Source organism: Balaenoptera borealis (assembly GCF_965194805.1).
Source record: "Balaenoptera borealis genome assembly, chromosome: 6".
In the NCBI taxonomy this organism is placed as follows: Eukaryota; Metazoa; Chordata; class Mammalia; order Artiodactyla; family Balaenopteridae; genus Balaenoptera; species Balaenoptera borealis.
Genome location: NC_138863.1, coordinates 37,811,296 through 37,826,475, shown reverse-complemented (window position 1 = coordinate 37,826,475; position 15,180 = coordinate 37,811,296). Strand labels below are relative to the sequence as shown.

Below are 15,180 nucleotides of genomic sequence, written 5' to 3'. Positions count from 1 at the left end.
AACTAGAGAAAGTCCATGTGCAGCAACGCAGCCAAAATATAATAAATAAATTAAAAAATAAAAATAAAGATTTATCTATGTGGTGGCATTTATCAGTACTTCATTCAGTACTTTGTATGGCTGAATAATAATATTCCACTGCGTGGTTATATTCAATACCACATTTGTTTATCTAGTCATCAGATGATAGATGTTTGGGTTGTTTCTGCCTTTTGGTTATTGAGACTAGTGTTTCTACGAATATTAGTGAGATAACTCATTTTATACTTAGTTGAGCTGGCAAAAAATTTAGAAGTAGATGATATCAAGAATTAGGGAGCCCTCTTTAAGGGTATGTCGCTGATGGGAATGTAAATTTGTTTAATCATGTTGGAAAATAGCATTATCTTGTGAAATTGAACTTTCACATCCTCTATGATGAGCAATAGCACTCCTAGGTATACACCCATGAGAAACATTAGCATATAAGTACCAGGAGATATATGTAGATGAGAAAGTTAATAGCAGTACGATTTCTAAGAGCAAAAAACTTGAACCACTCAAATGTGCATTACCAGCCATTTCTTTTAAGAAGCTCTGCTATAAAGGAAAGGAAAGAAATGGAGCAGTAGTGGAGATTGAGAATTTTTTTCTTTTTAAGATGGGAGAAAAAATAGCATGTTTGTACGTTGAAAAATGGATTCCATGGACAAGGGGGAAAAAAAGAATTGGGGGAGAAAAAGAATAATTTCTGGAGAAACTGATTTCTCAGATACTTAAACTGGGTTTGTCTCATAGTTCTGGAGGGTACCGTACATACCCTCCAGTTTTAAGTTTTACCTATCCTTCTCTTGCCCTTCTTAAACTGCTGGATCAAATAGCACATTAACCAAGTAGCCAAAGGATATTTGTTGTATCTATTGTAACTCCTAAAGAGCATTTGATTGGTCTACTTTCTATATCACCACGGAAATCAGATCCAACTTACCATATGCCTCAATTCATAAATTATTATGCAGCGGTCAAAATGAATTAACTAGTTACAGGCAAAAACATGATGAATTTACTACACGTGGTATGGTATCTTTTTTTGTTTTTTGGCTGTACCGCGTGGCTTCCGCGATCTTAGTTCCCGGACCAGGGATTGAACCCCAGCTACTGCAGCCACTGCCAAGTCCTAACCACTGGACCACCAGGGAATTCCCATGATATTCTTTTTTCGAATGTTTTATACAAGCAAAATTAAACAATATGTTGCTTAGACATACTTTATATGTAATAACATAAATGCAAAAGTACAAAATTCAGGACAATGATTACCTCTGGGAGGAAGACAGGAAGACAAGGAGAAAAAGAGCACACAGATCTAACTCACTGGTAATCTCCTAGTTCAGTGGTTCTCAAACTTCGGTGTGCATCAGAATCACCTAGAAAACTCATTAAAACCTAGACTGCTGGGTACCACCCCCAGAGTTTTTGATTCAGGAGGGGAGTGTGGGGCCTAAGAATATGCATTTCTAACAAGGTTCCAGGTGCTGCTAATGCTGCTCTTCTGGGACCACATTTAGAGAACCACTTCTAGTTCTTAGGTTGGCTTGTGGGGTCACAGGTGTTCTATTCCATTTTATTATTAAATTTTACTATTATATTAATAAAATAAAATTATTTTATTACTAAATTATTATTATTTTAATTATTAAGTTAAATGGGGGAAAAAAAAAGATAGACCAAAGATGAGAGTATGTCAAGAAGCCAGGATTAATATTAATCCAATTCTGGGCTCCCGAGTCATCCGTTTCGAAAAGAGCTAGGGTTCCCTTACCAAAGCAAACTTGAAAAACACTGCTCTAGAACTTCAAGACCATTTTAAAAGAATATTACTAACAACTACGTTGAGAAATAAATTTGAAGACTACTTTTTCCTTAGGTGCAGAGTGACAACGTACTGCATTCCAGCCTTCTGGATCTCAGTAATCTTTGCAAAGACTGGGAACATCACAAGCCTACCTCTTTTGTTGATTCAACAAAAACTGCGTTTAGAGAAAGGATTTCTCTTACTTTTTCAGTTCTTATCCTTCCCTCAAGTGCTTTAGGTCATTGTTTTTCTTCCTTCCCTTCTCCCCCCTCCCTTCTGGATTTATTGTGCCCACTAGGTTCTGAGAGGAAATGTATATTATATTTCAGATCTCTACGTTTACCAGAGCCTACGTAGAGGGCACACTCCTGCAATGTGTCAGCCACTGACTGGTGTTTCAGAAATGCCTGAATACAAAATTCTTGCCCACAAGCAACTCAGCCTGGAGAAAAAACCCAGATCCATAAATATAAAATTACAAAGCAGGACACGCAGTATGTTATAGAAAGATAAAGATTTATCTGCTTCATAACCTCTCCTTCAGCCAGTTCCTCTAAGCTATCGTTCTCGCTCGCTCCCGCAATTCACAACCGCCGTATCCGAGGCCCAAGGAGGGGGGAGCGCGGGCGGAGCGGCGGAGGGCCGGCGCTCGGGGCCGGACTTCATTGGCTCTCTGGACGGAAGCGGCGGTGCGGCCCGGCTGCGCATGCGCCCCTCACACGTGCTTCCAGAACGCCCCCTCCGCCCTTCATCTCCGCAGGCATCATGCTGCGGATTTCTGCCTTTCGGCTGCTAAGACGCACGGGGGCGAGTAGGCTTTCTCTGCTGGCGGACTTTAACTTACGCCACTACAGTTCGGACCCTCTCGGTGTTCGGGACGATACCCGCGACGCGCGCGCCTACTTCACCACACCCATCTTCTACGTGAACGCGGCGCCGCATATCGGGCACCTGTACTCGGCGCTACTGGCTGACGCCTTGTGCCGACACCATCGCCTCCGAGTTCCCAGCGCCGCCGCCACGCGATTCTCCACTGGTACCGATGAGCACGGCCTCAAGATTCAGCAGGCAGCAGCCGCTGCGGGCCTGGCTCCGTCCGAGCTGTGCGACAGAGTCTCTGCCCAGTTCCAGCAGCTTTTCCGGGAGGCTGACATCTCCTCCACCGACTTCATCCGCACCACTGAGGCCCGGCATCGGATGGCTGTGCAGCACTTCTGGGGGGTGCTGAAGGCTCGGGGTCTTCTCTACAAGGGGCTCTATGAAGGTTGGTATTGCGCCTCCGACGAGTGCTTCCTGCCTGAAGCCAAGGTCACCAGGCAGCCCGGCCCGTCGGGGGATTTGTGTCCTGTATCTCTGGAGAGCGGGCATCCCGTCTCCTGGACCAAGGAAGAAAACTACATTTTCAGGCTTTCCCAGTTCCGGGAGCCGCTCCAGCGGTGGCTGCGGGGCGACCCTCAGGCCATCACCCCGGAGCCATTCCATCACGCAGTCCTTCAGTGGCTGGAAGAGGAGCTGCCGGACCTATCCGTCTCTCGAAGGAGTAGCCACTTGCACTGGGGCATTCCGGTGCCCGGGGACGATTCGCAGACCATCTACGTATGGCTGGATGCCTTGGTCAACTACCTTACTGTAATTGGCTACCCAAACCCTGAGTTCAAATTTTGGTGGCCCACGACCTCTCATATCATAGGCAAGGACATTCTCAAATTCCATGCTATCTATTGGCCTGCCCTCCTCTTAGGGGCCGGCATGAGCCCACCACACCGCATCTATGTTCACTCCCACTGGACAGTCTGTGGTCAAAAGATGTCTAAGAGCTTGGGCAACGTGGTGGATCCCAGGACATGCCTTGACCGCTATACTGTGGATGGCTTCCGCTACTTTCTCCTTCGTCAGGGTGTCCCCAACTGGGACTGTGATTACTATGGTGAAAAGGTGGTTAAGTTGTTGGATTCCGAGCTGGCATTTGCTTTGGGAGGTCTCTTGAACCGATGCACTGCCAACAGAATAAATCCTTCTGGGACCTATCCGGCTTTTTGCACTACCTGCTTTCCCAGTGAGCCAGGGTTGGTGGGGCCAACAGGTCGTGCTCAGGCAGAGGACTATGCTCTGGTGAGCGCAGTGGCCACTTTGCCCAAGCAGGTGGCAGACCACTATGATAACTTTCAGATCTATAAGGCTCTGGAGGCAGTATCCAGCTGTGTCCGGCAAACTAATGGCTTTGTCCAAAGGCATGCACCATGGAAGTTGAACTGGGAGAGCCCAGTGGATGCTCCCTGGCTGGGTACTGTGCTTCACGTGGCCTTGGAATGTTTGCGAGTCTTTGGAACTTTGCTCCAACCTGTCACCCCAAGCCTAGCTGACAAGCTGCTGTCTAGGTTGGGGGTCTCTGCCACAGAGAGGGGCCTTGGAGAGCTCCATTTCTTGCCTCGATTCTATGGACATCCATGCCCTTTTGAAGGGAGGAGGCTGGGACCTGAAACTGGGGTCTTGTTTCCAAGACTGGACCAGTCCAGGGCCTGGCTGGTAAAAGCCCATAAGACCTAGAAACTCAGTTCTTATTAGCTTGTGGTAAAAAAGCAAACATCTTATTTTCTTATTTTGCATTTTCAGGAAAGTTATACTAATGCTTTCTAAAGTGTTGCATCAAACGAGCACATAAGTAATGTCCCTGTGAAAAGAGGTCTGTAGCCTTTCAGAAGCCTACTCCCTACTCTTCAGTTCTCTGTGTCCATTAACCACTGTCCTTTGCACCCCAGTGTCTCTAAGATGTCTCCAGGGGAAAGGTGGGTAAGAGACAACTTTGCTGATACTACTCCTTCTCATTGTGCCTCTGTCCAAACCACAGTTATTTGCCCAGACTACCTCTCATGGCTTGTTTGTCACTGGCCTGGCCTCTGCTGGGCAAATTAGTGCATGTGGGGGTTGGAGGCCCCCTTCCTCAGCTTTTACTTTGTTATATATGTTGTGTCTCCTGTTAAAAAGAGGTTGTTTCATTAAACCTTTAAAAACCAGTGTCCTAGACTAGATGATTTTTGCCTATGTTTATATTCTCAATTCTTAACAACCATGACTCCCTGTTTTGCTAGTTAATAATCCAGTAGTTGTGCTTTGTAACATTACACTTCAACCAGTAGATGGCTCTAGTTTCACACATGTAATTACTTAACATTGAGGTTTCAGAATATTTAGAATAGGTTTTCTGCTTCCTAATTTTGCATAATTTAAATTTAAAGAAAAAATTTTATTGCTTTTCTTAAAATAAGGATAACTGCAACCACTGCTGTTTTACAGTAAGCAATAGAAAGATCAGAATCCTTAGTTTTTTTCAGACTACTGAAAAAGGACATTTACTCTATTAAATGTTTAGTAAGCTAATAAGTAAAGGTGTCACGTTTGTTTGGACTATGATGAATTATAAAGCTCCCTTGAGGTACTTGGTATGTTAAAAATTTTTTAAACTTTAATAACATTAGGTTTACAGGTATGATGTTAAAAATCTGTAGATAGTTCAGAAGGGCAATATTTTCTTTATATTTCTTGGTCTTAATTTTGTTATCCACATACATAATTTACCTTATATGATTTCTTTTGGTCAATCAGGATCTATAATACAATATAGCAATTGTGGAATAGCTAATATAAATGTTAATACATTTACTTTCAAGTAGTTTTTACTAATTATTTTCTTTGCTCCTTTAACTTAAGTTATTAAAGTTTAAAAGTTTCTAAGTACCTTATCCAGATCTGTTCTGTTGCATTTGTTGAAGGTGATGGTGAAGGGAGGAAATGATCAGTGCTCCAGGAATCTCAAACTGGATTTAGGGATCTCTCCAAGGCTCCATAAGAGAACATCACAGAGAAGATGTTAAGGTATCAACTTATACAATGACTACAACATAGTAAGCCAGCATTATATCTCATAGGTGATTGGACAGCTAGGGCAAAGTTGAAAATGAGAACTTGCCTTGAGATATCCATTGTAAGCATGGTAGCAAGCAGAGAGGGCTCACCATGAAGTAAACTGTGCTGGTAGTTCCCCCAGATTTATTCTGGGTGCTACTGTTCAGCTCCAATTTCTGTTTATTAGTTGGTGTGGCGAGAGATTTCTGGTTGCTTGGAAACACTGCTTAGAAAAGAATGCTTGAAGGCATTCTAAAGGTGGAAGGACCATTTCTACCAGTGTTCCTTTAGATCCTCCTTATTCTTCATAATGGAATCCTGGGCTTTCCATATGACATATTCCAGTTACCTGCTGGGATTACTAGGGTAGGTTACTGGGACCTAGGATGGAGTGTAATATCTCTTAGGACTGGATAGCAGAGTAGTGAAAGAGATGGGATGTGTTTACATGGATGAAGGAAAACAGACTTGGAAAACCAGCATTGGTAACTTATGCCTTCGAAGTGCCATTGTAAGTCTTACAGTTCCTATAATGAACGGAGGGACAGTGTCTTCCACTTGAATGATCTTTCCTATGGCCTAATGCTGGTCAGTACACTGGACATTGGCTTGCTGGGTGTTAATAGAGTTCCTTTTGTGCAGTCTGTCATTTGTGTAGGCACTTAACTTCTACCAGAGTATTTGTGGTGCTGGAGGACACAGGAAAACAGGGAAACCAAAGAGGAGAAGGCATAATTTTTACAGAAGACAGGATATTTTGAGTGAAGAAGTGTGGTAAGTTGGATATGACTTATTCTGTGGTGATATGGAAGATGAACCAGTTGGATTCTCTGTAGGAGGCAAAACAGGTAAAGCAAATACCCTTTGGTTACCGAGGTGATGTGTTATTTAATCCAGCAGTTTAAGAATGGCAAGTGCAGGATAGGTGAAACTTAAAACTGGCAGGGATGCACTTGCAAGAGAGGACATCCTAACCACTTGTGGGAGAAGATGATGATAAACTTGTAGACATCTAAGAAGTCCCCTATTCCAGAATTGCTGACACCTTATCTGGCATCTTGTGGGTTCCTTGACCAGAAAGGAAGTTTCTCCCAAGTACTACCCTAAGGCTGTCAAATATTCATTTTCCAGTATCCTTGGAGGCAGTGTTGCATGAGTGATAGAGCACTGTTCAGGTGTTCATGAATGTCACGTTAAAGTAATAATAAGTTGTCAACCCAGTAGACTACAGTCTACCATGAAGTCATGCAAGAAGTTGTGGGCAATGTATATGTGTGGCACGATTGTATATTAGAGGGCTATTCCACAAGTGAACTCATAGATTAGGCACCTCAGAAGTCAGAAGACCTATGGCTATATGGAAGTCAAGAATAGGCAGGAACAAGAAATAGTTACAGTCTCATTTCATTGAAATCTCACACTTATTCTGGAAGTAGGCCTCATTTTTCTTAAGCACCTGTGTGACTCTATAATGGCTGAGAAGAGCCTGATAAATTGAATTTTAGGTTGATGCGCTCAAGAAGGCATAGGCTGGGACATGGGCTCTGAGGCACAGGCCTTTTTTCTTTTCCCCCTATAGTTGTATCTATGATTGGCACATAACGCTTTAGATCAGGGAAGTTCCGAAACTGAAGTAAAGTTGGTCAGGCTGTGGGCCTCCAACTGGGAAGACTTATAATCATGAAGTAGCTTGGGTAGCAGGTGGCAGTACCAACCATTCAACAGATTACTCCTTGGGCATTATGGTTGGGATGGTTTCCTGGCTCTCTGACTGCTTCACCCCTAAGTGAGTGTGTAGTTGCAGTGTTGGCCTGCATTAGTGTAACCTTGAGTTACAGTGGGGAAGCAGCCATGCCTCTTGACTAAGACTTGGTCTATAAAGCTGATGTCTGACAATCTATAATTGCCTCCTAGAGGCAGCCCCCCCATCCATAGTTCTACCAGATGGAGAACAATTGTTCTTGCTGGTAAGGTCTGGGATGCTGTAAACCTTGATGGGTCCTTGCCCTCATCTTTTGCCAGAATGAGTAATATCAGTGGATCTGAAAAGGTGTGGACCTACTGGCAGTCATGTGTCTATTTTTGCTGAGAAAGTTACCTAGTTCAGAGAGCCTGGGGGGAGCTAGGGCACAGGTCGAGGTACCCAAGAGTACAAGTTAGGGGCTTCAGTTCTAGAACAAAGCCTTGGAGCCCCTTGCAGAACTAACACAGTATGAAATATGTCATTTCAGCACAACACAGCTGGCCTTGCCCCTTCTTGTAGGAGCTTTGGATAGGACTGGTTAACTTCTATCAATAGGAACACACTAAATTTGGAGGTTAACATTGCTGGAAGGGCCAGAACAGTAACAACCAAGTTAATTAAGGTTAATTAGTGGGGATTTTAACCTTTCAAGAAGAGGGTCTTATTCTTTTTTGAGATAGAGGATAGGAGAAGCCCAGCCTCAGCTGCTTTCTTCTATCATCAAGAACTACTTTGAGCTGAGAGGAAGGGACTAACCAGTGTTGGCCTGCATTAGTGTAACCTTAGAGGTGAAACTGACTTATTTTTTAGGTAGTCTTGGGTTACCCAGTATAGATCCTCTGAATTAAGGGGAACCATCTAATGGAATAGTTGACCATATGTAAAATACCTTGCCTAAGATTATATCACATTAATCAGTTTCTACTTAAATTTCCATGATGAGTAAAGGGGATTGGGAAGAGGTACACACCAAGAGGATCTTCCTATGGCCTTGACAACTACAAATAATATACTCTCTACTGTGCCTCTTCTCATGAATAGCTATTGGGAGCTTCAGCCTTACTTGGATCTTCATCAAAGTAAGGTGAGACTATAGTATAGAAGTTCCATCCTTGGCTATGAACTGTATTTCACTCCCATTTGGTTTATGACACGGTTTACTCACCATAGATTTTCAAGTCCACAGCTCCTCACTTAAGAACAGGATGGTATGAGATGTCAGGATGTTTCAGGAAACCAAATGTATGATCTGCAAGAAGAAAGTAACTCCAAGGAGAGATGAGCTCTGCCTTCAATTCATTAAGGAATTTTGGATGAAACATCTGCAGAGGGCCTGGAAGACTCACTGGGTAAGCTGGAGGGACAGCTCTAGGAATAACTGTGGAAATGGGTGTTGCTAATTTTCTTAGTGTATGGTAGGGGTAAAATGGTACTAACCTCCCTATGCTACCACTCCTAAGGGCATACCTTGTACATATACCTCCTCATTGGTTGACAGTCACTGGTTTGTGGGATTGGACAGGAAGATGAACCTTCAAAAACTAGTTTATGGTTGACTGTTACAGATTGGAATCATTGTTCTGTTCTCTTAATTCAATACATTCAATAAAAATATGACTCATTACACATTTTTTCCTGATTAAAATATTTTTAAAAGGGTAATAACCTTTACTCTGGAACACATTAAATATGATAGTTTCAGTAATCTGACTTCCTTTGAACTAACCTAGAAATGTCTACTGGTTAAAAGCCTGTAAATATTAAATTAAATAATAAACATTAAATAATAATAAATATTAATTGTGTAAATATTACACAATTTAGTTAATCACTAAAGTAATACAACTAGAATGTATTTCTTCTTAGCCAGATGAAATGTTAAAAAACTCAATCCAACAGAAGACAGGAAGATGAAAAAAAGGGCAAAGAAAAATGAAAAATATGGGAAAAGAAAACCCATAATAAGATGGCATAAATGCATATAAATATATCAGTAATTATAATAAAACAAAATATCATAGGATGGACTTTCTGTCAAAAGACAGCATATTCAAACTTAAGTTTAAAAAGTTAGCTATATGTAGTTAAAATGTATATACTTAAACATAACAGAAAATAAGACATGAAGAAACACTAGGCATATGTTAACCAAAAGAAAGCTGGTATCATAATAATAGTAGACAATCTATTTTGAGGGGAAAACCATTACTAAAGATGAAGTGAGACTTAATATAAAAGAAATAATGTACCAATAAGTTATAACAATTAAACTTGTATAATCTAACAACAGCCTCAAAATGTAAAGAGTTAAAACTGAAAATGACAAGAAATGTTCAAGTTTGGAAAGAAATGAGACTGCCATTTGTGAGTTCAGAGAAACCAGGCAATGAGGAAGTAAAAATTAATAACTTACACTAGACATTAGCATTTCAGTCTTTAATGCTCACTACTCAAGTGTATCATCACTGCTAAGGGTAGAAAAAAATGAAAAATTTATAGCAGGTAAGGTTTTGTGGCTCTAAAACCTTATCTTTTCCATGCCTGCTTCTGTGAAAATAATAACTTGCTTTTTGAATAGAAATGTCAGCAAATATACTTGTTCAGTGAGTTCTCTCTAGATTATTAAAAGGGGAGGACCTCATGGCCATAATTTTGCCAAATTTTCTAATTGAAGAAATCTTCTAATTGAAGATAAATGAAGGTGAAGGGAGAGGACCACGAGTTCTGTGTTCCTTATTTGTGTTCTCTCATTTACTTTTTCCATTAACCCTATGAAGTATTATTCTAACTCTGTTTAACTGATAAGAAATTGAGACACAGAGACATTAAGTAACTTGGCTAAGGTTATACAGCTTGTAACACAGGAGAGCCTAGACTCAAACTTGTTTTAGTGCCAGAGCCTCAGCACCATCCTTAACATCAACACCACGACAATCCCTGAGTGTATACTGAGGGAACTGTATTGTGGGAAAGAGGAAGCAGTAAAATCAGATCCAAAGATCTGAAGATGAAAAGTCTAAATAAGAACACTTAATTAAAATACATTCAGTGTTTCAAGACAAGGAATTGGTTCTTGATAGCTAGATTATGAAACATATGAGTGCCAAAAATGAAACTTAGAAAAAAGGCTTACCTTATCATGAAATATATTTCTTTTTTGCTTTCAATAGTTTCCTTTGTATTTGAAGCCTGCTTATGTGTTCTAGTGTAAATTGTTAAAAATTTTAATAACTCTATAGTCTCTATTTTTCTTTTTCCTTAAGATTATTTTGTTTCTTATTTTCAGAAGAGTGTTCCAAATTTTTGAATCCAACAGTTCCCTAAGTGAAAGTATGTTGTCATAAATTCATAAATCTAAGTATTTAAAAATAACATTTTACTAATCAATACTTTATACATTTATCTCTAAACATGAAAACATATCAATATTCAAAAGTTTTCTTTGAATTAACTATTAAAGTAACAAAGCCAGAGAATTTTATTAGAGGTCACAAAACACTGAAATTTTTTCATTTCATACATACAGTTTTAATACAAATGAACTTATTAGAAGACTCATCTATTTATTAACAGTTTAAGTTCTATGAATTTACTGAACATTTCTTACTATATTCCTATGACATCTTTCCTAACAAGCTTGTAGAAACCAGATTAAATGCCCTTGACTCTAGTTATAACCAAAGCGAATACAACCCTGTTAGCTAAAATGCCACATACTGGATAATTCCTGGTAAATTATATCTGATATATGTCATATATGATGGTCAAGACATGTTTTAACTTCCACAGATTAGAGACCTTATTATGAATTGCATAAAGAATACTCTGTCATATTTTACTTTTTAAATGAAATGTAGCTAAAGTTGGACATGGGCTACACCTTGAAAAAGTTCAGGATGAAACCTATGTATATATAGGTCTCTTAGCTATCATCTGAATTGTATTTTTAAAAATATATCAAAAGGTATTAAAGTCCTTGCTAACTTGGAAGCTAAGAACATCTACACCTTTATTTTATGTTTTAAATAATTTCTTCAGAACTCTGTTTAAATTCAAACTATATAATCCCATAGTTAGCAAGGCATGATGGGTACTTTTCCAGTGTTTTTTGCATGGTAGATTATGATTTGCTTATAGAATCAGACTGATGTATTATAAAAAATATCCTACATATAGCATTTTTAAGATTACCTTTAAATCACTTACTGAAGGAATTTATATAGGCATTCCTAAAGCAAAGAACCTTCAATCCTGGTAAACTGAAATTATTGCATTAACTTTTTATATTTAAATTTCTATAAAAATTATTTTATGGAAACTCTCTACATTTTTAAAAAGCAAAACTTTTTAGTCCTGAGTTCAGTTTCATTTTACAGCTCATTACTGGAATGTAATTAAATAAATCAAGTTACAATGTGTAAGAAGCCCATTTTGGTATTATAGAAGAAGATCATTAAGTACTAAAATAAAATGAATTATTGAAAATATATATAGTTAAGTGCATGAAAGCTGATGGTTGGATTTTCACACCATTTTAAGATTTAGAAGGAGTATTTTTTGCTGAGTATAAAGGAAATATTTTTAACATTCATTATGACATTGACCCAGTTAAAAAAAATCTATTAGTTAATAATCAGTCCTCAAAGAATAAAGTTTTTTCTTATTAAAATGTTTTCCACATAAAAATCAGCTTCTAGAAGGTAGTTAATTCCTAACAAATTTTAAATAAAACATTTTTGGATGTAAATAATGTCATAAAATTGGTTTTCTAGCCTAAGGAGAGTATATAGCACTTCTTCCTTTTTCCGTAGTCCATGGAGACCATCTAGAAGTGAAGCTATGAGTTATGGGGCACAAAAACCAATATAAATATATAACTGTGTAGCTAAGTGTAAAAATTAGGAAATCAACCTAATCTCAGACAGAAAAACAAAGGAAAAATAATGAAAACTTACTGCTTAACATCTAATGTAGTGTGAAGGGGGCTAGCCAAGTTCAACTAAGTTATCAAAACCCATCATTGTTAAGTTTGTAGAGGTAGATGTTTTAAATATTCAATATGTGAAAGTAGGTAAGTCTGAGCTTGAGTTTTTAAACAAGTCATTCTTTAAAGATAGACACACAGCTAGGGCACAGGCATAAAAATGTATTTGGTAAACATAGGATTGTTGCTGAGTTTATTTTCATTTTTCCTTTGGCACAGACATTAGGATATTAAATGTGTTATTTTATTGAGAGCCATTCTCACAAACAATTGGATATTGCCTGAATAAAATAACCCGAAGGTTGACTTTACTAGTCAGTATTTGGGTATGTATAGGGTAGGAAAAATTTACATCTATTAGTATCTTTTAAAAAATAGTTTGCATAATAGATCAGATACTAATAAGGATTTTAGGAAGTTTGTTCTATGTGTTGCTAAAAATATGTAAGTGGATATTGTGTAGCTTTCTTTGCTTTGGTACCAAAGTTAGACATGTTAAAAACAAAAATCCTAAATATGATTAGCAAGAAACACATTGAAAGTATTACAAATAATCTCAAGTTGTTAGTGTATACCTTAAAATTATTATCCTTTAGATGTTTTCTCTAAAATACCAAAGGAAAAAAAAAAGATATGCTTTCTTAGGTGATACTTTTTATATTAATTATTTCCTTTATCATTGGTTGTTTCAGAACTATATGAGGCTAAGCATGAGGGTTTAGTCTCCTTATCTTTGTTCATTTTTATATCAGGACATAATAAAAAGGACCTTGATAATTAAAAGCTAAAACATTGATCTCTTATAGTTATTAAAGCTGTTTTTGCTATCATGGATATGTTATATTAGCTATAAAATAAGAGGAAAACATCACAATGTAAGCAGAACAGGTTTTTTTGGGTACATTAACTTTCATACTACCTCCATTTTTTCTGTATTTTATTTTTCTGTATTTTATATTTTGGTAAAGAGCACAACTGCCTACAATATATTAGCTAAGAAAAATACCAATATAACTCTTTTTTTTGAAGCAAAATGCAATTATTCTTGGACTCTAGAAATTTATAAAAGTTTTAGAACAAAAATGCCTTGTTATATACTGAATAAGCCTGAATTATAAATATGGGATTAAAATTTATACTGAAGGGGCTTCCCTGGTGGCGCAGTGGTTGAGAATCTGCCTGCCAATGCAGGGGACACGGGTTCGAGCCCTGGTCTGGGAAGATCCCACATGCCGCGGAGCAACTAGGCCCGTGAGCCACAACTACTGAGCCTGCGTGTCTGGAGCCTGTGCTCTGCAACAAGAGAGGCCACAATAGTGAGAGGCCTGCGCACCGCGATGAAGAGTGGCCCCCACTTGCCGCAACTAGAGAAAGCCCTCATGCAGAAACGAAGACCCAACACAGCCAAAAATAAATAAATTAATTAAAAAAAAATGTATACTGAAAACACCAGACAAGTGGAGTATTATATTGTTTCATGATCTTTTTGACTAGGGCTGTAATTATAGAACACTGGACCATAACATACAGCATGCTACTTTCAAAATTAATGTAGCAAAATAAAATACTCTCAGTAGGTGGACTGGCCTTTGGATGTGCCAGAATATTCTTTATATTATTTATTCTATAACTGTGCTATTACATTTTATTCCTCAACATAAATATTTTAGCCCAGAAACATTTTGGTGATATACTCCAAAAATATATACATCAATGGATAGTTCATTATTCTTTATGAGACGGGGTTAAAAAAAATTAACTCAAGTTATAATTGGGTTATCTAATATTGTAAGAAAGTTTTAAAATATAGTTTAAAAAAATAAATAATTCTTATTCTTTCCTAACAGAAGTGCAAACCAACTCTAGTTCTTTGAGTGGACATGAAAATAAAATAGTGAAAAAAATAAGACTCCTAGCATTGTGCAATCAAATTTAAATAAATGCTATAATAAATTTCCATGTAGTCAATTTAAATATTGCTTATTTATATAACAATTTTTATTCTTTATTATTAGCCCAACCTTCTATAAAAGGAATATAATGTTTTGCAGAAGAAAGTTGGGATATATATTAAACAGGTAGCATTTAAAGAAAAGTTGGCATGACCATTTTTTAATTTAAAAAGTTCTACTTAATGTGGTACTTTTTTTAATTATAAACTTTTCCAATTCTGTAAGAGCAGACAATCAAGCTTTGTATTTAAAAGATGAAAAATAATGTTGTGGTTAAGTTTTATTTAGTCAGAGTTAATGTTTTAAAAGTCTAAAGACCTCACAAACTAAGACCTGAATGAAAGATGAAAAGGAATATAGACAGTGTCACTGTGTTAAAGGAAGAAATATGTATTGAATTGGACATGATATATGCAGTGAATGCTTATACTTGCTAAGATGCTATAAGAACCTTTATACTTCTAGTATGAATAACAAGGGGGCCAGAAATAAATATGGAGATATCTTTAAGTATATTTAAGAATAGTATCAACTTTGGCCATAGTAATTAGTATAAAATAAATGGTCATAATATGACAGATTTCCAGATATTATATATAAAATTGTTTATATATATATTAATATCTGGCAAAATTTCTAATGTAAACCTAGAATTTGAAATGTTTTATCAAAAACATTTAATATAAGTAAAATATACGAAAACCTAGATATAGTGAAAACAAAATAATGTGGAAGCTAGAATCTTCTATACATATTATCTCCC

At 37.8% G+C, this 15,180-nt stretch overlaps 1 protein-coding gene across 1 annotated transcript; it reads left to right on the top strand.

The window, feature by feature from the left end:
* Nucleotides 1–2,577: 2,577 nt before the first annotated feature.
* MARS2 (methionyl-tRNA synthetase 2, mitochondrial) lies at nt 2,578–4,849 on the top strand. Its single transcript, XM_082397364.1, has one exon. It carries the CDS (start codon nt 2,600–2,602, stop codon nt 4,379–4,381), a length of 1,782 nt encoding a protein of 593 aa, XP_082253490.1. The 5' UTR covers nt 2,578–2,599; the 3' UTR covers nt 4,382–4,849.
* Nucleotides 4,850–15,180: the final 10,331 nt, after the last annotated feature.

Coding starts and splice junctions, on each gene's coding strand:
- MARS2 (XM_082397364.1), top strand. CDS start 2,600: ATGCTGCGGATTTCTGCCTTTCGGCTGCTAAGACGCACGGGGGCGAGT.